Source organism: Pholcus phalangioides, unplaced genomic scaffold, assembly GCF_987345545.1.
Source record: "Pholcus phalangioides strain wild (caught in Gottingen) unplaced genomic scaffold, Ppha-v1.0 ptg000022l_1, whole genome shotgun sequence".
NCBI classification, from domain to species: domain Eukaryota; kingdom Metazoa; phylum Arthropoda; class Arachnida; order Araneae; family Pholcidae; genus Pholcus; species Pholcus phalangioides.
The window spans coordinates 4353538-4376167 of record NW_028301615.1 but is presented as its reverse complement, the minus strand read 5'-3'; the positions used below and the strand labels follow the sequence as shown (position 1 = coordinate 4376167).

The window sequence follows — 22630 nt, the reverse complement described above, 5'->3', positions numbered from 1 at the left end:
ATTGATAAAAATTGTTTTTTCGGGTTCGAAGACCGTCGTCCGTTTGAGTTTGTTCTCAACGTTTCCCCAACACTAGTGGTTGGCATCATCAGGAGAATTGATAAACTGGATCAAAGTCAAGTTTTCCGGAGTCTCAGGTTGTATTTATGCACATAAGTGGCTTGAACTACACTATTGTTTTGCGATTGGTCAGTTGATTCTATGGCTGGCAGCGTATTGTAAACAGTTGTTATGCTGGTAGAACCTGATTGGCCGAGAGATGTGGAGTTATCTGATTGGCTGTTGTCATCATTCTGTTGCTGGACCTTGAAGGGGAAGGTTCTTGTTCTTCTGAGAGCTGGTGTCCAGGATCTGCTCAATTTCAAAGTTTCTTCTCTTCTATTATAGCTGTTTTTGTGCTTGTATATTTCAATAGCCTCTCTGTAGATTCGTGGGAAGAAGTGGTCAACATTAGCTATTACCTGTGTTTTGCTGAACTGTAGACTGTGGTTGTCGTAAAGCGCATGCTCTGCCACCGCCGACTTTTCTGTTGTTGGTTGGTTTGAAAATGGTCTTTCCAACCAAAAACCAACTGAAATGAAAAACCAAATGAATTTCCAAATGAAAAACCAACCAGAAAAATATGTGAAATGCTGCGATCAGCAAAAGACCACCGTGACCCTCTATCAACACCGGGGATCTACCGAATACCTGTGGTCAGGTATATATTGGAACCACAAAAAGATCTGTGGCCACGAGAATAAAAGAGCATGAACGATGCTGCAGAATGGGCCAAACAGAAAAGTCGGCAGAACCTTCCCCTTCAAGGTCCAGCAACAGAATGATGACAACAGCCAATCAGATAACTCCACATCTCTCGGCCAATCAGGTTCTACCAGCATAACAACTGTTTACAATACGCTGCCAGCCATAGAATCAACTGACCAATCGCAAAACAATAGTGTAGTTCAAGCCACTTATGTGCATAAATACAACCTGAGACTCCGGAAAACTTGACTTTGATCCAGTTTATCAATTCTCCTGATGATGCCAACCACTAGTGTTGGGGAAACGTTGAGAACAAACTCAAACGGACGACGGTCTTCGAACCCGAAAAAACAATTTTTATCAAATGATGGCCGCGAAAACCTTATAGACTATTGGCTAGATTGTTTTTACTATTAATTTTATATAAATCAAATTTTCGTTCATACACAAGATTTCTTGAAAAATGATATATTTATGTGCTTATATATAGTTCTATTATTTTCAATGGGAGAATTAAAAAATCCATCGCTGCTTGATTGTTGCACAAGAGTTCATTTTTGTAATTTGAAGGAAGTTTAAATAAATTCAGATCATTGCATTCAGCATTCATTTATTATTTGAACAATCCACATCAATTCCTTTGTGGCTTCAGTCAAGGTGACGTACTCAGCTTTCATGGTTGAAAGACTTGCACACTTTTGTTTAAATGTCCTCCACATGATAGGTACATGATCCAATAACAAAATACCTCCGATGGAAACACGATCGTCTCTGTTAGCTGCAAAGTCGGAATCGCTGTAACATGTGATATTAAAATTTTCTATGCTAGACAAGTACTTGACAATTCGCCAATACAATTCCACATGGAGGGACAATGTCAAAGTCCTTCTGATGGAAAAAGGTGCCTGGTTTTAATTCCGCAATTAGTGGCCACGTGCCCCTTTTTATGACACATGAAGCAAGTTATTTCCTTATAGGTGTTTTTTGCTTTAGGCTTATTTTTAGTAATTGGAAATTTATCAGAGTCATTCTTTTCTATCTTGACATGCAAAGTCTGTCTGAATCGCTGTAACATGTGATATTAAAATTTTCTATGTTAGACAAGTCAAGTTTCAAGTACTTTGTATTTTCCATATAGGCTAATAATTTCATTAGACAGTTCCAATGCGCCAATCCAGGATTTTCTTGAAATTGTGAGAGGATATTTAACAGTGAAACTGATATCTGGCCTTGTATGACCAGTGATATACAATAAACATCCTATCATATTTCTATATGGGAATTTTGCTATTTCTCTGGTCTCAGCCTCGGAGTTGGGACAGCTTAATTTGGATAACAAAGTTCCCTCAGCGATTGGCAAAGATGATGTAGGAAATTTAAATTTTCTATAAATATCACACATTTTACCGATATAATCTATCTGATGAATGAAAAACCTTCCTTCAGTGGCCTTCCTCAAAATTGGCACCTAGGAGTTTCCTAGTTTTCCCTAATATTTTTAAATCAAAGTTTGATTTTAATTTAGATATAGTCTCTTCAATATCACAATTTCATTTACCAAAAACAACAATATCATCCACGTAAAGTAATAATACTTTGCCGTCTTAAGTGTATACACAATTACACCAATTCAATTTCTTAAAGTTCAGTTTTTCTAAAACACTGTGAATCTCAAAAAACCACCCTCGACCACTTTGGCGCAATCCGTAAATAGCTTTATTCAACTTACAGACATAATCTGGATACTTGTTGCTGGTAAAACCTTGCGATTGATGCATAAGGATTTCTTCATTGAGATTCGCGTATAAACATGCATATTTTACATCAAGTTGACAGTGTGTCCAGCCAAGCAAGCAATCTAATAATGTGAAAAATAATTGTATTATTGAAAAATTAACGACAGGGCAAAAAACTTTGTCGTATGTTTCCCCTTTATGCTGTCTAAATCCCTGATCAACAAGACGAGCCTTATACCACAGGGGTATAACTCGGTCTTATACCGTAGAGGTATATTCCTTCTCAATGGTGAGGTAGATCATCGAATAGGCTCAATCTTTTCGCAGGTTATAGTTTCTGAGTTCCTTGCTGGTTACAGTGTCAGGATCAGGCTCCGATTCTTCACCAGTGATAAATTCCTAGGCACCTTTTTCTATCAGAAAGACTTTGACATCGTCCCTCCATGTGGAGTAATTATCTCCATGCATCTTTTCTATCGATTCTATATGACAGCTCCCCCGTCAATGTAATCCTCAGAAAATGCTAACTATAAGTTTAGATAAAATTTTTAAAAGATGATGACTAATAAATGGCTGTAGCCAATCTTATTCAGTAATTAAATTTTAAACAAAATTACAAGTAGAGTTGGGCTCGACTCGTAAACTATCGGCATCAAAGCCGGTTTTATTCACGGCAAGTAAGTACAAATAATAAACATCAGTCAGTCTATATATACAGTCAGTAATCTGTCCAACTGGCGCTACAAACAAAACAACCAATGAAAACAGGTTCACTCGGTGCCGTATTCAAAAATAAAGATAATTACATCAGCATCAGAGAGAAGGGGGAAAAAAGGAAAGAAAATAAATATGCACACTTTACATCAAGTTGACAGTGTGTCCAGCCAAGCAAACAAACTAATATTTTTTGAATAATAATACAATTATTTTTCACATTAGTTTGCTTGCTTGGCTGAACACACTGTCAAACTGATGTAAAATGTGCATATTTATACGCTAATCTCAATGAAGAAATCTTTATCACTCGACGAGAGCAGACAAACATAAGATGCATGATCATGGGAAAAGAAAATTGGCATTTTTGCCTAACAAGTATGATTAAAATTAGTTTTGACATCAGTGAGTAACATAAAATAACTGATTAAAAAATGAACGATAAGATTCAAGTGAAGAAATTATGGGTTTTCACAAAAATATGTTCATTAAATTTTGTCAAGCAGGTACCCCTAATTTCCTTAATCTATTCCTATAGGCCTATTTGTTTAAATCTGCCGGGTAAGTGTGTAAAATGACTGAAAATATATTTTTATAGCATCTTATTAATATTATAGGGTCACAAAAATATTTGATTGAAATTTGATTAATCAATCGATCAACTGAAACACTTTGATTAACTAATTAAAAATTTTAATCCCCAGCCTTAATTAATAATCTAGACCCTTTCAGTGTAAGAGTTAGGATGTCTATAGACAGGGTTGGGTTTTGACAAGCGTCAAAACTGGTTGACATGACAAGTGTCAAAAACTGGTTTAAACCATCAAAAACCTAAATGAATGTTTTTTGATAATGTTTTAAACACAATCGGTATATAACATAATGAAAAACTTACTTTTTTTGCATATTACTGTTATATCGGACCACTGGAAGCAACGCCATAGTATTACGATATTTTATTTTTGAACATTAATTTATTACAATAATTAAAACAAAATATTAATTATTTGCAACTTTGAATTTTTCAACATAAAGAGTCTAAAACTCATTTTTTAACACTCAACCCTCTTTTACAGATAATTGTTTTTTGTCCTATTATTGTTCGCTGAAGAAAGATTTTACTGTACATATATTTATGACAGCTATGTAATAATTATAAATTGTGATGCTAGTACTATTAATTTCTTGAACAGCATCTTTCAAATTTCCTGAGTTTGATGATAAAGTTAGAAGATTAGTTGATATGGGTGCAGAAGAAGTAAGTAGTAATAATTTCGTGTAAATATCATGTAACTTTTTTAGTTATGTGAAGGGATGTCAATTAAACACCTTCACAATTTCATTGTGTTTTATTGTCAAGTTTTTCGGGCTCGAGATCATTTTAATTGATTATCTCAGAATGAAATGCTTGCTAATGTAATGGGTATTCAGATATAATTTGAATGCATAACAACCATAAAACTTTTTTCTGTTAAAGCTGGCGTTAAAAGCCTCATATACTTAATTTTCACAGTTTATTTTCTGAAACGAGCTTGCAACTAAAAGTGTGACTTTGTTAAATTATGTGTTATGTATTTAAGGATGCAGATGAGAAAAATGTGCATAAAAATGTTGAGATTTAACCAATAAATATTATTTGGAAATGGAATTTACAAAAATAGAGGGAAAGTCAGCAGCATCTTATTGTTGAGTGCATTAGACAGCTTTCATCACAATAATTTCAGGACTGCCTCTCAAAAAATTAGAAAATTAGGGGAGGGGTTTCCCCTTCAGATAACATAATCATAGTACAATAATAAATAAATATTAAAAAAAATCCATACCACTATTTCAGTATCCTATAATATTGACTCGAGCCAAAGCAAAATGACAGAAATGACTTGCTAACAAAAACAATTTTTGGCCGAAACAGTACTACTACTTCACCAAAAACAAACCCTGGCCATATCGCTATATTGAAATTTACTGCCATTAATGAGATGGGTTGGAAATTAAGGCCCTGTCTACCGCCTCAAGCTTGTTAGGGAAATATCTATATCCTCCCTCTGGTTCGAACCTGGGACCATGACAGCAACCTTCTTGGTGGTAGACGAGCATCTTACTACCATCCCTCAGGCACTGACCTAAACCGTACTAGCAACCATAGATAATTCTTTTTTATGTCTCTCCTCAATATATTGGTTTTTTTTCAAGGAGTCTTCCAAAGTCCACTCTGTCAACTCTTTTCTTTGAGTCACAACAAATTATGAGGACATTTAAGTTTTTTAAAAATATGATGCTTCTTTGAGACCACTTCCAAAAGCACCTGCAAAATGTGTAAACTACAATGTCCAATATAAATAAGTCAAAATGAACCAGATAGTTTTACTGCACTGTCCATTTTTTTTTAAAGGGATTTACTCATATTTTTTACTGTTGAATGTGACAGCATAATTGTTTTTTGACAAATGAAGCATTTTCATTTCTAGCTCTTTGCAGAGCTTTGTAAACATTGTTTATGCCCCTGCATATCCTAAAAATACAGAAGCAACTGAATGCTATTGACTAGCATCAGAATCACAAAACCTAGAATATGCATTCAAGTATCCAATTGCTTTGTAATACAAAATGTTTCACCTATATACAAAATGTGCACCATAATTTTGAATGATGAATGTTACTTACTGTCCAAGACCATGAAGTAGTAAATACAAAATTAATTTTTCCATTCAGACAGAAGTTTTTAATGACTTCTGTAATGTCAGACAACTATAGTCCAAAATACAGTTGAATCCCATTTTAACGAATACAGTTATAGCGAAAATCTCGTTTTAACAAACACCCTTCTAATCCCCCAGATAAGTTTACATAGGAAAGATGCAAAAAACCTAGAATTCCTTTATAATGAAATTTCGTTTTAACGAAGTGATTTCTCCGGTCTCTTGGAGTTCGTTATAACAGGATTTGACTGTAACACCATTTGTAGATTAATCATAACTTTTGTATTCAAGCTATTCAAAAATTTTTTTTTACTGATATTGCCTGTAGAAAGATCAAGTATTAATGTTAAACACTTTTTTTATTCCTTATGTGGCTCAAATATGGATTTTTAAAAAATTAAATTTTGGATAATAGTTGTGTTACCAAGTTCCAACTATATAATCCATCGAATATAGTTGAGAGAATGTACTACAACTATATCATATATCCATCTTCATCCTTTTTGCTAGAAGAAGATGAGGGGGGGGGGGGGGTTCAAAGAGAAATCACACCAGGCCAAAAGTGCTAAAGTTATCATGAAATTTGGTCAGAAGTTTCGTTTCGTGACGTAAAGACTAACTAGGAAAGGGTTTTTTTCTGAAATCCAACCACTAAGGAGTTCATAAGTGGGGTTCTCAATAGTTGGGGTTTTCTGGAGAAATCAGCTGAGCCAAAATCAAAATTCAACCCCCTAAGAAAGGGAGGATTCAAAGGTTATATGGAGCAATCATCACTGATCCGAAATCACTGAAAGCCATAAATATGAAATTTAGTGAATAATATATTTTATAAAGTAGATACCCACTAAGATGGGATTTTTGAAAATCCATTCCCAAGGGGGTCATGAGGGGGTTCAAATGTTATATGAGGGAATCATTGATGAGTATTTTTCAGATTACCAAATCCGCGTGAGTGAAGCTGCGGGTAACAGCTTGTGGTCCATAAAAATGGTTGGACCATAGTTGAGAGCAAAGTACAATTTTCTATTATTTTTCCTACAAATATTTTTATACGCACGCAGCAGTCAAAATGTTTATTAAACAAATGTAAGTACTAAATTACCTGTAATACAGGACATCAGTAGTGCAGAACAGCTTGTTGCATCTTGTAGCTGACAAGATAACGTGAAAAACATAACTTCTAACTAACAGCTGATTCACGGGAAAGTATCGGAGGGAGGGCATCCTAACCACATCTCCATATTACACTATCTATGCTCTTTGCTTTATTAATTAAATAGTCCATTAGATGTTGTTAGCATTTCGATTATCCATGTTTTAGTGAGCACAGGTGTTTGGACCATAGTTATGTGAAATTATGGTACTCTACTTGTTAAACCTTCAAACTAAGCAAAAGAAAAATTAATAAGCCAAATGGTTCACATACACCCCACTCCCAAATAACCTTAACAAATGCAATTTCTGCTATGGTAGAATCATTAATTGCACTCTACTACATTTGTATTATTTGGCAATATATCGATTTTTTGGGTGTGGGTCATAATCCAGACAAGTCACAATCCCGACAGGCCAAAATCCTGACAGGGTTGAAATCTTGGCACAGTCTGAATGCGTATAAGCTGCACTTTGCGCTTTCTGTAGGGATTTTCATTTCTCACTGCAAGGGGCATTAGGGTGCCGATAATAATAATAAATTGTGGGCAAATAAATTTTCAAATTTTAATTTCACCGTATAAGTCGCACTTTGCGCTTTCTGTCAAGATTTGCATTTCTCGCGGTGGTTGCCGTTGGGGCACCCTGGAAGAGATAATAAATTATCAGAAAATTCCTAAATTTATTTGATAGTGCACCGCGGCAAAAATCGAAGGATTCCCAAGCAGAAAGTTTTGACCAGATCTCATTGTCATGAGGCCATTTCTGCTGTCCCGGACACTGGTTCTTTTCTAAATGCATAGTTCTTGGGTTAGTTCTTACATGGGAAGGAAAATATTGCTACTGCCCTGTGGCCACATGATGAATATATTTTTTTACGTTATGAAAATGATGAAAATTCATTTTTATGAATATTTATGTGCTGAATATATTTCAAAATTGGATTAAAGTGAAAAGGTTAAGAAAAAATGACTTCAAAGTAATTAAATGTCTTATTTTGGTCCCCTGCTTAAACCGTGTTCCAGTTTTTCCGTTGCACACTGAATTAAGCCAGATCCAGAATTGTTGGCCCGTCAGCTTCATGGAGAATTCTAATTCCAGCTGTAGTCTGTTCTACACTGTTCTAGATGAGAGACATAAAATTTGTTCATCTCTTAAAAAGAGCCACCTTACCATTTATCTCTCCAGAAAGTGGCATTTTGTAAGAAAAAAAGATGAACATTGGTGAAAAATAGGAAGTGGCAAATGAGAAAGAGAGATAACATTGATATCCCAGGGGAATCAAATAAGAAACTGGTACAGATTAGAATTGAATGAACACAGACGATAGCATGACCAAAAGACCATTGGAAGTTGGGAGGGCGGGGGAACTATTATAGCGTGCATTTCCAAAATCTTTGAAGTATTTTTTCCCTTCGTTTTATCACACTCCTTTTGAAGAGGAAAAAACAAAGAATATTTTTGTGTGAGTTCAAAAAAGAAACAGTAGCCATGGTTTGATTCATTCACTTGTCACCCATTGTATGTCGATTGTATACAGCATTCCCTTAGGACAGTGTTTCTCGAGGTATGTGTGATGGTGAGCTGGTGATATTTGTTTGTGTCTGTGTTTTGAATAGGTACTTTGTCTAGGAGGGTACACCTTTGTCTACAGTACTCATAAGGAGTCATGTGTATGCTATGACTGGATAAAGGAGCCGGTGAAGAAAGTATGAGAATGTTTGCCTAGAGTCAAGACTAGAGCAAAGCTGGTACTCATGCAGACTGATCTATTATATATCACTTGAAACAGCACATGCACGAATGTCGAGTACCCAAGAATATCACACCTACACTCGAAAACAGCTCCTCTTGATGGTCGCTGATCCTTTGACAAACTGATTAGATATGGGGTATGAATGATCAAACGGCAGCATTCGAGGCTGCTTCAATCGGATGCTAACCAGAACCAAACAAATGCTATGCTAGTTGTACATATTCAAAAAAGTTTTTTTTGTCATGTGTTTCTGTGTGTCAGACATTTTTTTTTTTTGACCGATGGTTCTATAATACACCCGGGTAGGCCTGAGCAAACCCGGACATGCTTACCAATGAAATAAATTCTGATTGGGTGAACATTCGGTATAGCTATCTCAGAGGCCACGCATTCAAAGTTTGTTGCACTCTTAGTTTGTCTCAGCTTCATAATTTGTCAGTTCGTTATTATTTCTCACTTTATTTTTTCAAAATGGCCGAAATTTGCAAAATTGTCCCTTCGCAAAAACAGAGTATCAAAATTAATGCGCTTGGTTATTTAATGGTGAAAGACAAGAATCGCAATGATTTCTACTATTGGTGCTGTGAAAAAAGAAAGTCAGAAAAGTGCAACAGTCGCTTGACAACTATACTCTTGAACGGAAAACATTATATCCGTAAATTCACGGACCATAACCATAGTCCACGAACTAGTACTACTATCGCAAGAACCGTGGACCGCTTGAAAGAAGAGGCGTGATGCTCGAAAAATCCACCGAGCCAAATAATCCAAGATGGAATTGTGAACACTGATCAGGACATTCGTCCATACCTTCTCTCGAAAGACGCTCCGATACAAAAAATCAAATGAGTGAGGATGAAAGAAACATGTCCATAGCTCCAATAATTGGATGAAATCAATGTTTCATCTAATTTGCGGAAAACTTTGCAAGGTAAATTGTGTGTTTCTAGTAAGAGATTCTACAATTGCAGAAGAAACTTTCGATTCTCCTTTGCACGACAGTGGCAAACGTTGAACATTTGTCACAGGCCCCTTACTGGATCATGGATGGGACATTCAATTTCCAGTTTTCAATTTACATTTTCTGTTCCAGCAATTTTTTATCAGCTTTGGTCTGAGAATTGTAGAATTCTTCCTCTGTTGTACACTTTAACAGCCAGTGAAAGCGAAGAAATCTGTAAGGTTATTTCAAGACCTAATTGATTTTGCTGGAGAGAACGGCCTACAACTTTGACCACCAAAAATCCTCACTGACCTAGAGAAAGCAGCTAAAAATGCAACAAAATCTGAGTCTCCATAGGTGATAAGCAAAGCTTGTTTTTTTCCACCTTTGCCAGTGTGGCTGGAGAAAAATCCAAGCATATGGATTGGCAACTAGCTACGGGCATGACGAATATTTTAACCTGATGCTGCGCCATTTATTTACTCTAGCATTCGCTCCAGCAAATGATATTCTTGTAGTATTTGACTTTTTAGCTCAATGTATGCCACAGACAGCCCAGGATTTGGTTCAGTGGTTTGAAACAAATTATGTGAAAGGACGACTACGAGACGTTGCATGGGCAACAGCACTGCTGTTTGAGCACCATTATTATTCTGAACAACATTCAAGTGCGTCTACGATTCAATAGAATTGGGAACTCCACGCATGCAAAATACAGTAGACGAGTTTCACACACAGCACAGAAGATGGGAAACATTGGTGGGGCTTGCTCATATTGGACTTCACAGTATGATAGAGGAGTTCCAGAAAAAACAGGAGCAAGTGGAATTTCAGGTTGAACGAATTCTTTGAGGAGAGCAACCGGTCAAGCAAAGAAAAATTGATATCAAAAGAGAAAAAAGAATCTTAACTGTGGTGAACAATTATGGTAATCAACCTCTGATGGACTACCTGATAGGTATAGCTCACAACTTGTCGCTCTGAATGTTTTCTCAACTTGAATTAACTTTCATAATTTGAGTTTCCGTTTAAATTTTTTTTAGTCTTTAACATTTAAGATACGCTAAGGTAAGGGAAACAACTATTTTCAGCAGCCTATACGGCGAAATTAAAATTTCAAAATTTATTATTCTTATTGGTGCCCCAACAGCCCTCTTAGCGAGAAATAAATTTCCCTACAGAAAGCGCGAAGCGTGGCTTATACGGCGAAATTAAATTTGGAAAATTTATTTGATTGTAATTTACTATTCTTATCGGCACCCTAACACACATCGTGAAATGAAAATTCCAACAGAAAGAGCGAAGTGTGGCTCGCGAAGTGAAATTAAATTTTTCAATTTGATCGGGTCTGGATTTCGTCTGTTTGGATTGTGGTTTGTCGGAATTACTAATGGAACTGCGATTTTTTTATCTTCATTTAAAAACCTTTACGTAAATTTTGTTGACAGGATTTGGTAAAAAATTGGGAAAAGTAAAACAACGTAGAAAGTAGGACACAAAAGGGAGACATTTTTCTAATATAGCAAGTCAAGTGGGATCTCTGCAATTTTTTTAAAATGTTGACAGTGCCATCAGAATTCAATTGTAATCTATAAATCATTTTTTATGATAGCATATTGAAGTCAAATTCATTTTTTTTTTTTTTAGCACAAAGCTCGTGTGGCCTTATCATCTTGTTCCTGGGACATTGAAAAAGCATCGGAAACATTATTTACATAGAAATAGATATATATGTGTGTGTGTGTGTGTGTGTGTGTGCGCGCGTTTTGTGTGCCTCGTACACATTTCTACGAACAAAATCAGCTTTAGTGAACGAATCGCATGCCACTTGTGCTTGAAATGTGTCTTCATGAACATCAAGATTTATTGGCACATATTGAGAATTAAAAATAAAAATTGTTATTCTTATTTGCAATATGCTTCACTTCATTAAAGGGTGGAGGATTTATTTGAAATTGGCTCGATTCTAAAAATTTCAATGTAAAGAAAGAAAAATCTGATGTTATTTTGACTTAGATGAATGTGAATAATTTGTAGAAAAAACACATTTTTGTGTCTTTTTTTTCATCGAATGAAATGTTTCAGTTTTGATACAATGCTGTCGGCAAACTACACTTTCAATAGACTTCAATCATAATTTTAACAAAACTATTCTATTAATTAGCTGCAGTCTCCGTCACTTATTTTCTCTGTTAATTTCTATCAAATTTGTTATTCAGTTTTTCAGACTTTTTTTTATCAAGAAATTCTTTTTTTTTTCTTTTACTTTTAATCAAATGGATCTCAAAACATCAGAAAAGATTTATCTTATATATTTATAATTTCATTACACAAAAACAGATTGGACTCAAACCTGTAGTTTCCCGACAGCCATACACACATTCTGTGGTTAAACTTTTTCATTTAGTGACAGAAACTTTTAATTGGGTATTGCATTTTGTGCTTTGAAACAAACTTTTCAAAGCACTTACCAATAACACAAAATTATTAGTTTTTATAAATATTCTTTATTGGTGGTTCAACATATCACAAAGTAGAACTCTACCAGTTTTAACTCACAAATAAGGACATCAAAGAGCACTATTTCTCAGAATTACATTGGGCTTTTGTAGATAAAATAGCTTTTTGAAAAAAAATTGTGAGGCGAGAGAGAGATGTATGTAAACCTTTTTTTATTTTCACTGCCACTTGTAATCTCCTTTAGACTTTTTATAGCACAATGTTTTAAAAAAATGAACAAAGTTCATAATTTTTCATACTTGGATTACATGACATTCATGTAAAAATTTGCATTACAAATACTGCTTTCAAGTTTCTAACTGATATGCCTTGATCATTTCGAAAAGCATGTCTATGCTTCCCATGAGAATTTATCTTTCCATAAAATTTATTGGCCTTGGCCTTTACGATCTATTTAAAAAGTAATTAAAAATAGTGTGAATTTGTGTTCTGTCAATGTACGAAGAATATAGACTAATGCTGGTTGCTCATAGACGTGTCTATTTTCAACTATGCTAATTGTTTGTTTCGCAATAATCTCAAGGAAATGATATCGTTACACGAACTGAAAAGGCTCTTTTTGGGTAGGGATGCTACTACCTCTCCTTGTTTTGCTTTGTATGTTGTATTGCGCATTATAATTAAAGTTTTATTTTAAATCAATTGGTATACACATGATGCTTAAAAAAAGTACAGAAATACAGTGCATTTTGCTCATTTTAATCTTTACAGCACCAATCCAGAGATATCTCGTTAAACTTGATTTGCTTTATTTCGGTCACCCCAAAATATCTTAGGTTCTTAACATGCTTTTATTTCCAATGTGACAGGTTATAATGCGGATCAGGAATTTTTAAAAACTGCTTAAAAAAAAAGGGGTTAAAGAAGACCTGTGAAATGGTGTTTAAAATATTTTTTTCTCATAAGCTTAGCAAAGGCTATATATTTTATCAATATTTTGTTTATAAATTATAAAATTTATCTTTAACTTATGACTAAGCTGTTCAAAACATACTATATTGTCGTGTTACCGCTGTTAATTGGTGTAGAGCAGTGTTTCTCAACCTTTTGATATCATAGACCCATTGTGGTGAAGGTCAATTTTGATGTCCCTTTCAAAAGAAAAAAAAAAGCTGGGCTAGAAGCGATCTTGGTAGCAGGATAAGTCCTAGCGGCCAAGTTATGGTGTCCATTCATTGTTTGTGCTCTCCCCCCCCCCCTTATAAAATCCAAAAAATATTTTTTAATTTTACATATAAGAAGTTGGAGCAATAAATTACAATTCATAGCACTAAATGTGTCATTCATGCAATGGTAGTAAAGGAAAATGATCCTGTGAACCACAAGTTGAAAAACACTGCATTAGAGGTTTCTGCATTCAACTCTATCTGCAGAAGAACTTTGGTAAAGGAAGGAAGATCTCCATTTACTTAACACAGCATTTCTCAAAATGCGAATTTGTTTCTCAAGCACGTCGAGCTGAACAATGTTGCAATTGAAAAATAAAAGTCACTGGCCAGGGGACCAGTGAATACGAAGACCTACTAGTCCGCAGACATCATGACTAGTCCGTTAAATGAAATCTCCTCTAAATAATAATTCATATTCCTGTACCAGACATCATGACTAGTCCGTTAAATGAAATCTCCTCTAAATGATATTAATTCATTTTCCTGTATATATATATCACCAAGGGGCACAAAAAGCCATAAAAAACAATTAGGACTGCAGCAAAACCTTAAAAAACCCACCACTATTGATTCTGTGGCTCTATCAATGAACAAGTATGGAGGTTTAAAGAGAGCCATTCTCTTGTTTGAATTACATTTTCAGGAAACATTCTGCGAAAGATATTTTCTTCTAAGAAAATATATATTGAATAGTTTGCTAAGTTAATTCAAAGATCAACATTAATTAAAATATCTTCATAAATGCAGTTTTTTTTAGCATATTTAGCAAAAAAATAAAACATTTTCAGGTGTCAAAGCTTCCAAGACACACAAAAAAAAGACAGACTCTGGAATATATGAACTATCTATGCACCCTGTGGAATAAGAGGGGGGGAGGGGGTTGAAAAAGAACCACCCACATCTTTATCCCAGACAGAAAAGAAAAAATTTATTAGGTGGATGCTAAAGGATTGAGAATTGGCTTGATATTCACTGCTAAAAATATTGTAGGGCAATGTTATTTTTCAGACAAACTCAATAAAAAGTAATTTTGTGTTTCAAACATGATAAAGTTTAAAGGACACCAAGGATTTTCTCGTGCAGTGAGGATTCGTTTATATAACTTCATAAAAACACTATCTTGGCTCGGGTACATCCCACTTCCTGCTGTCTTTTCTTTCAAATTAAGTACAACTGGTGTCTATCGCCATGGGTAATTTACTACCTAGCAAGTTGTGCCGGAAGTGTAAGTGTGTGTGCCTAAATGAATGAATGTTACGATTAACAAATTTTGTGGTGATTTCAGACGAGATGAGGTTGGGAGTTCGGAGAAAAGTTTCTGGGTTTCATTAAGACGGAGAAATGTACGCATATTAGGATAGAGGTATACGTATTTTAAAAGAAATTGAAGGGGGGGGGGCCCTCACACACATGCCATCTCATCTGTTATCTTACACTTGCCATATTATATACACAGGATACAAAAACAAAATCAGAATCTCTTATTGTGAAATATAAAATATCCATCGGAGCGAGTCATTTTGCTTAACACCTTATTGGTGAACAAACGGGTTTGATAACTTTTCAAAATGGGTTTGAAGCCAGCATCAGTTTTATTGGGTTGAGTTCACTCACTCCGCAGGGCCGTCATTCAACAACATGAAATGCGTAAAAAACTTGAATAGGGGAAAGAAATACACACACACATATATAACTGCCAGGTGTCGAGTCGTCTCGCTCTAAACCTATTTTGGTGAGCAATGTGGGATTAGTTTAAATGGGGAATTGTCTGGAGAGAGCTTTAGCTAAGGATCAGCTTCGGTCTTGTTGTTTTAGTTGACTCGCTCTGACTGGTTATATTTATTAAAGAAAAAAAAAAGATACATGTGTGTGTGTAATGGTTATTATGAAACCATTCGTGTCCCCTCCCTCCTAGCACCCTCGCTAGAAGAGCTAAATGGAGGACACTTGTAGTTATCGCATTTACATCATTGTTACCGGAATGTCGTAAAAATTCTTGTTCACTTCCCAGTTAATACATGCTATATCTTGTACATGTAATGGTTATGCATATATACATTTTTTCTCAATAATGTGCACACATTACAAAAAAAAAAACCATAGCCAATTCAGCTTTTTCTTTGTCATATTCGTATTCAGCACATTGAATTAATTGGAAAATGGCCATTTTCATCTCGGAAGCAGAAAATTTTTGAAATTTTGCTGCCCAGGGTTTTCAGAGCATAAAACTTGCCTATGCGAATTATGAGATAAATTTTTTTCTCAAAGTCTTGAAATTTGCATCTGCGTATTAAAATACGAATTATTAACGGTAGATACGAAATTAAGGTAAATTTTTCTCAAATAAGAAAAAGTTTATTTCGTCCTGAAGCTCTTCTTCTCATAACTTTTATTTTATTCATGTAAACAGAAGAGGAAAAATCCAATGCATAGACTTAATATACAGTCGAACTTGGTTAATTCAAAGTCTAAAGTCACTAGAAAAAAAGTTAAAATTATTCAAAAAGTTTGAATTATCCGATTTATCTATCCTGGATCCTTAAAATGACTACAAATTGCATCAACATTCACACACGAAATGATTATCAATTGTTAAAATTTTATCATCAGTTACGAAAGAGTTGCCAAAAAGTTTAATAATTTATCATTATAATAAAATTGGTCTTAGCTGCTACATTGCTCAACTGCTCTAGAATCAACATCACTGACGAATTCCCTGACCATGCAACCCGATTTACAGATACAGTTCATGATCATCCGTTACGAAACTGTGTTCCAAATTTTGCTTATTATACGTACATATGTTATCAAGGATATATACAGTCAATTCGCGAGAAGTCGAATTCCGATAACTCGAATATGTGTTTAAGTCGAAGTTTTCACTCAGACCCAGACTTTTTCCCTCGTTAAAATTTTCTTTCAACTCGAAGTTTTCGGGAATGACAGAGACAGACTTAAAATTTAGCAATGAAATTTAGAAGTTAAAATTTAGCATTTAGAAATAGAAATCAGCATTTGGAAATAAAAATCAGCATTTGGAAATAAAAATCAGCATTTAATGGAGAATTTAGTATTTAGCAATATATAATTTATCAGATTCATAGAGAGTGCATTCATTTGTCTGCTTGCAAAAAGTGAATGACCTCACGGAAGACAAAAAAGGGAGAAAAAGTCAAAAATCGAATTTTTTTACAGAAAATAATCTTGTATACACTTTATTTATAAGTTCATTTCTCATTTATACGAGCATCGTGTAAACGTGCGTTTCCATAATAAAGAGCATTGTACGTCTAGTTTATTTCTGAATACATTATCGTCCAATAATTAAATATGATCAAATTAGATTAATTTATCTTTTCAAATTTTTCGTATATAATACTGTTATTTTAACAAATCTTTCTTTTTCCCACTCAGAAATCGGAATTTTAATCGGATAAGTCAAACCTCTACGATAACGCAGAGTTTTTTTGTTGGCCTCTGCACATGTCGACTTATCGAGATTTCACTGTACTTTCATTAACGTATTGCAATTTGTGCTTCCCTATACTTTCCATACTCTTGATGACGATAAAAAGATTCAGATTTTGAATGGTACACCTTGATCACAGAGTAAGAATAATATAGAGAGCGCGCGAGGGGTTACAATGTGAAGCAAAGATCCGGAGTCACGTGACTCCGGTCAAAAGGCTGGTCAGGGAATCTCGCTTTCAATGCTTTCCTTATGGCTATTCGTATGATGATCTACACGCGCTGTCTTATTTTTGATTAGAATGGCCAACACTTGCGTAGCTTTCGGATGTTCTGAACGGTTTAGAAAAGGGGAACCAGTATCCTTTTACAAGGGAATACTTTTTTGCTTATTCCCCTTCTTATAAATTAAAAATTGTAATATTAAATTGACGATTCAATGGATTTCTGACGTAGTCTGTTTTTAACAATTCCATTTTGGATTTAATTCAATTAAAGTTCCAAGTTTTGGTAAAATTCAAATGTCATGAGCCATTATTAAATGTTTTAATAGAATTTTTGGTAGTAAATGATTGAAGTAATGAGTTTTATTAACTTTTAACTGAAATATACGTCTCCGCAAGATTTGGCGAGCTAGTGAGTTTATTCGAGTTTCACTCAACTTGAAGAAAATATGCTTTCCAGAATGAGGAATTTATGGCAAATATTTTATTTAAATAGAATGTAATGAAAACTCACCCTCTAGACAATGGCAGTTTTGCATAAAAATGTATAACTACCTCTAAAAATAGTATTTTTACCTCTCTTCATGCTTGAGATAAAACTATTACAGAAAAGAAATTTTTTTATTGATTAATTTGTGTTTGCATTGTGCGTGTGAAATTGCCCTCAAACAAGAAAAATCAATTAATTAATTGATTAATTAATGTTCAGTCAATATCTTTATTAGGACCATCTGAGTTAAGATCTGAAGTCACTATGTGTACCTCAGATGTTAACTTGAAGAAAGAATCATTCTAAAAACTACTTAATGCCCAAAAAAAATGAAGATTCACATATGTATACTTCTGGAGCGAAGAGGTTACATAAATGTCACATGTAACATACATTTACGTACTCTAAATTATTACATATATACGCTACACGAAATTTCATTTCTTATAATTTAGAAAAGTACTGACGATGAGGTATTGCAATTTTTTTGAAAAATTCATTTTATTCCTGAAATATTATGTAAGTGTTCATATTTTTGTGTGATAAGGTTATAAAAGGTTTTTCAAGAATGACTTTTACTTATTGTTTAAATATTGCATGACTGAATATGGTATGAGTGTGAATGTGTTACATTACATAACATAATATGATGCATTATAATTATATACTCAAAATAAATGTATTATTAAAGTAATTTTAATGTTCTTGGAAGATAATTTTTATGTTTTAATAACCCCTAGTTAAAATAAATTTTCGAAATTAAAAGTGACAAAGTGAATGAGAAGAGAATATTTAAAAATATAAATGAAATAGGCTGTATATATAAGAGGTAGGTTATATAATAAGATTTAAAAACTCAAAAGTCTTAAATTATTAGGAATTATCCCTTTTGGAAAATAAAACAATTTCGTTTTTCAATATTTTTTTATATTATATAGAATTGATTTTTTTTTTAAATCCCACATTCCCTAAATATTTTACAAAAGAATGAATGAAATTCATTGAACAAATGAAGGAAAGGAAACTGTTATTTTCCGGATATTATGCTGAGGTGAGCTCGGAAAGAAAAGTCATCACGTCTCCGCCGGGACTCGACCCCAGGCCCTCTTGCATACCGGGCTTCCTAATTTCACGTGAAATTAGGAAGGCAGATTCATGTGTCTCCAGTGGTGTAGATGGTAGCATGCTTGCCCGGTATGCAAGAGGGCCTGGGTTCGAGTCCCGGCGGAGACGTGATGACTTTTCTTTCTGAGCTCACCTCAGCATAATATCCGGAAAATAACAGTTTCCTTGATATCTCTGGCTGAAAAAAGCCATCTATATCTCTCTAAATGAAGGAAAGTTTTCATCAACTCGATCGAGTCAAATTTCGTTACAGCAACATCCTAGCACTAACACGAAATCACTATGTTCTGCGAAAACGAGCCAAATGTAATAGCGTAGAACCTGTTCTTCCCCCGACAATACAGCTCATCTTTTCTTCACGTTCGACAAGTTTTATGAATAGCGTGCGCGGTCTATTTATATCTTTAGTCTATGACCTTGATACAACATAATCGGTATTAAGCGATATACAGTGATACCTCGGTTTTCGCCGATAATCCGTTCGAAAACAATCGGTGAAATCCGAAACCGAGGCAATTATTTCCATATGAATCAATGTAAATTCAATTAACTTGTTCTACTCCCCAAAATAATACAAAAAAACCACATTTTATAGAGAATAAATATAGTGAGTAATATTAAAAATAATAAGAAATTATTTTTAATATTTTAAAAATGAATATAAAAGACTAATGTAAAGAATAAATTAAAATTTAACATGTAATTCACATTTTTATACCTTTCTGAACACTGTTCTAGGCATATGGAAGACGACGAGAATGTTGGGGGAGGCGGGATAGAGGTGTAGATATTATTGTTTGGAAGAGGAATCCCCCTCCATAAGGATATCAAGGTATCATCTAGGGTCACTTCCTGGAGCACTATCTGAGTTCACTTGTATTCGGACACAAATGTTTTCGGCCCCAGACTTGTCCGAACTCGCACCTGCGCCGTGCCAAGTAACACTGTGCATGCCAGTGCACTGTTTGAATTTTTCGAACCAGCCTCTACTGGCCTTAAAATAATCAACCCGCAAGGGTAAAAGGCTTATATCCCGGGAGGGACAGAGCCTGGGTCGTGACTGGTCTGTCGGGCCTTAAAATAAGTAAGTACACTAGCACTCGTCCGAGACATTTTCTTAATGAGATCGGCATATAACAGTTTGGCCTTTCCACATATGATGGCCCCCGAAACAGAATTGCCATCTAAATTTTTCCGATTGACCCAAATTAGTAGTAACTGTTCGACATCTTCAATTGTTTTGTGATCCCTATTTCGTTGGCACATTCAAACTTTTCAGCCTTCTTTATTGCTTACTTTTCCACCACAATGGTACCTATCGTGGATGGTGACATCCCATACATGCTTCCGATTGCAGCAATCTTATTTCTCTCGTAATATCAAAGAATGAGTAGAGAAAAATAGAATTTTCAAACTTACTATCAGTCTTTAAAGATTTTTTAGTTGATAATTTGGTCGAGAAAATCAAAGGCTGGCTTCTTATAAAATGTTTCCAAACCACCAAATTTGTCAAAATTTTTTTTCCTCTCCAACTTCGAATTATCAAAAACATTCGAAAAAAATAAATAAATAATGTGTGTGTATATATATACAGTATATACTAACTATCGACCGCCCAATAATAACACACGTGATTCCTTGTGAAAAACTAATATGAAAAGTGTTTTCGTTTTTTGATTTTTGACGCATAATTAATGAGTTATAACGCTTTAAAAATTGATGACGTCACTTAAAAACCCGGCCAAATTCACCAAATGTATAACTTGGTGTTTTAAACAATGCTAAAAATGTATTAACCCTGCTATACAGAAAACGAAAGAGATATAAAAACCAGTTTTTTTTCCCCTCTCACTTTTCAGGAAAGAGAAAAAACTTTTTTTACAAGTCGGAACAGGTTGTTTGCATCTCACAAAGCTAGCTTCACAGATAAGCGTTAGTCGTTTTGTTTTATTCTCCAGAAAGTACTGCGTCTAATTATTTATTGTTATAATTTCTAATTTGATGGCATTCAGCATACAAGAATATTGTGACATGCACCTTATATTAGGTGATTGCCACGAATTAGCCTTGCAAGCAGCAAGGTTAACAGTCAACGGTATCCAACGCGAAAGCACCCAGACCATAAAGTTATTTTGCGACTGAACCGCCGATTGCGCGAGTCAGGGTGTGTATTACCACAACCAAACGTAGACACTGGGCCAGTATCGTCCGTAAGAACACCGGCTTTCGAAGATAACGTGTTGTCGTTGATTGAATCGGATCCAACGACCAGCAGTCAAGCGATCGCACGAGAATTAAATTCAAGTCACGTAACGGTCTTAAACGTTTTGCAAGATGAGTTTTTGAATCCGTATCATTACACACGGGTGCAAGCATTTTCATCAGATTATCCGCGAAGGAAAGAATTCTGTCAATGGCTGCTTCAACAGCATTCCAATGACATCACTTTCCTAAATGGGATTCTATGGACTGACGAAGCAACATTTACTCGTGAAGGTGTCTTAACAGTCATAACAGCTATATCTGGGATTTTTCTAAAAAATATCTATGCAACACGTCCAAATGCTCATCAGGTTCGTTGGGGATTTAATGTTTGGTGCGGCATTATTGTAAACAACAATCTTCTGGGACCATATCTGCTTCCACAACGTCTGATTACTGGAAACTACCTCGTTTTCTAGAGAGATTGCCCCCCAGACTTCCTTGTCGACCTTCCCTTGGCTATCTTGCGAAATCTTTGGCTGCAGCATGATAGGGCACCGACCCATTACGCATCTAATGTCCGCGAGTGGTTAAAGCAAGAATACTCAAATCGGTGGATTGGCCGCGGTGGCCCAATACAGTGGCTTGCTAGATCCCTTGACCTAAACCCTTTAGATTTTTTTTATGGGGCTCATCTTAAAGCGCGTGTGTATAGGCATACGCTTGAATCGCAAGAAGACCTCGTAGCCGCCTTGCATGCGGCAGTGAGAACAGTGACACCGTCCATGCTGGAGCGGGTTCAGCTCTCCATCACACGCCGTACTTCTTCATGTATCTCAATGGACGGAGCACATTTTGAGCACTTACTAATGTAAGATGCAATCTTCCTTTTAGCCACTGTGTGGTGGTTGAGTAATCATAGTGACAGACTCGCATCACGAGGTCCCGGGTTCAAACCCCACCGTCGCCACAGTCGTGGTCGGCTGTAGTTAGTTTTCTGTGGTTCCCAACTTCGAGGTGCTAATGCGAGCCGATCTCCCGTTAAAAAGTCTCGCAAAAGATAGCAACAGACCTAAAAAAAACGGTACAAATATTCAATCATTACACCTCACTCATAATTTGAAATATAGATGACAGCACTGAAACGCCAGACACAACGCTAGATACTCAACCAGACTGTTAGGCACACACACACTCACATTCCCGGCAGAACTCACTTGGTAGTAAATTGGTCATAGCGATGGATCGAAATTTTGTTCGGTTTGAGAGAAAGAAACTTCCTTTTACCAAACTGACCTTAAAAAATTTTGAGAGTGATGAAATTATTCTTCAAAGTTGTTTTTTTCGAATAATACTGGCTCTAATAACTACCATAAAACTAAACGTTTGGGAATTAAACTTTGTGATTAAAATATCAAAATTTTAGGCCTGAAAATAAAATATTTTCATGTTTCCAAGGGAATTTTAATGGTTTTAGGATATATTAGGGTGGCTGATTTGAAAGACGCTGATGGTTTCGGTAAAGTATCAATATCTTCAATGTAGTCTGCAGCCATTAATTTTTACGTAGAAATTTTTCTTCCCAACTTTTATTCACTTTCCTATTTTATTCAACACATTATCACATTTATATCATTACCAGACATCAGTGATCTTTATGTATTGATATTAAGTTTAGTGGTCAC

At 35.1% G+C, this 22630-nt stretch overlaps 1 protein-coding gene across 1 annotated transcript in view; it reads left to right on the top strand.

The window, feature by feature from the left end:
• Ubc4 (ubiquitin conjugating enzyme 4) overlaps window positions 1-11655 on the top strand; it is a 58314-nt gene extending 46659 nt beyond the window's left edge. Inside the window, exons 5-6 of the mRNA XM_089249224.1 lie at window positions 4391-4455; window positions 11395-11655. Of these exons, the coding sequence (XP_089105350.1) occupies window positions 4391-4455; window positions 11395-11466 (137 nt within the window). The 3' untranslated portion in view covers window positions 11467-11655. The remainder of the gene's footprint in view (window positions 1-4390; window positions 4456-11394) is intronic.
• The last annotated feature ends 10975 nt before the right edge of the window (window positions 11656-22630 follow it).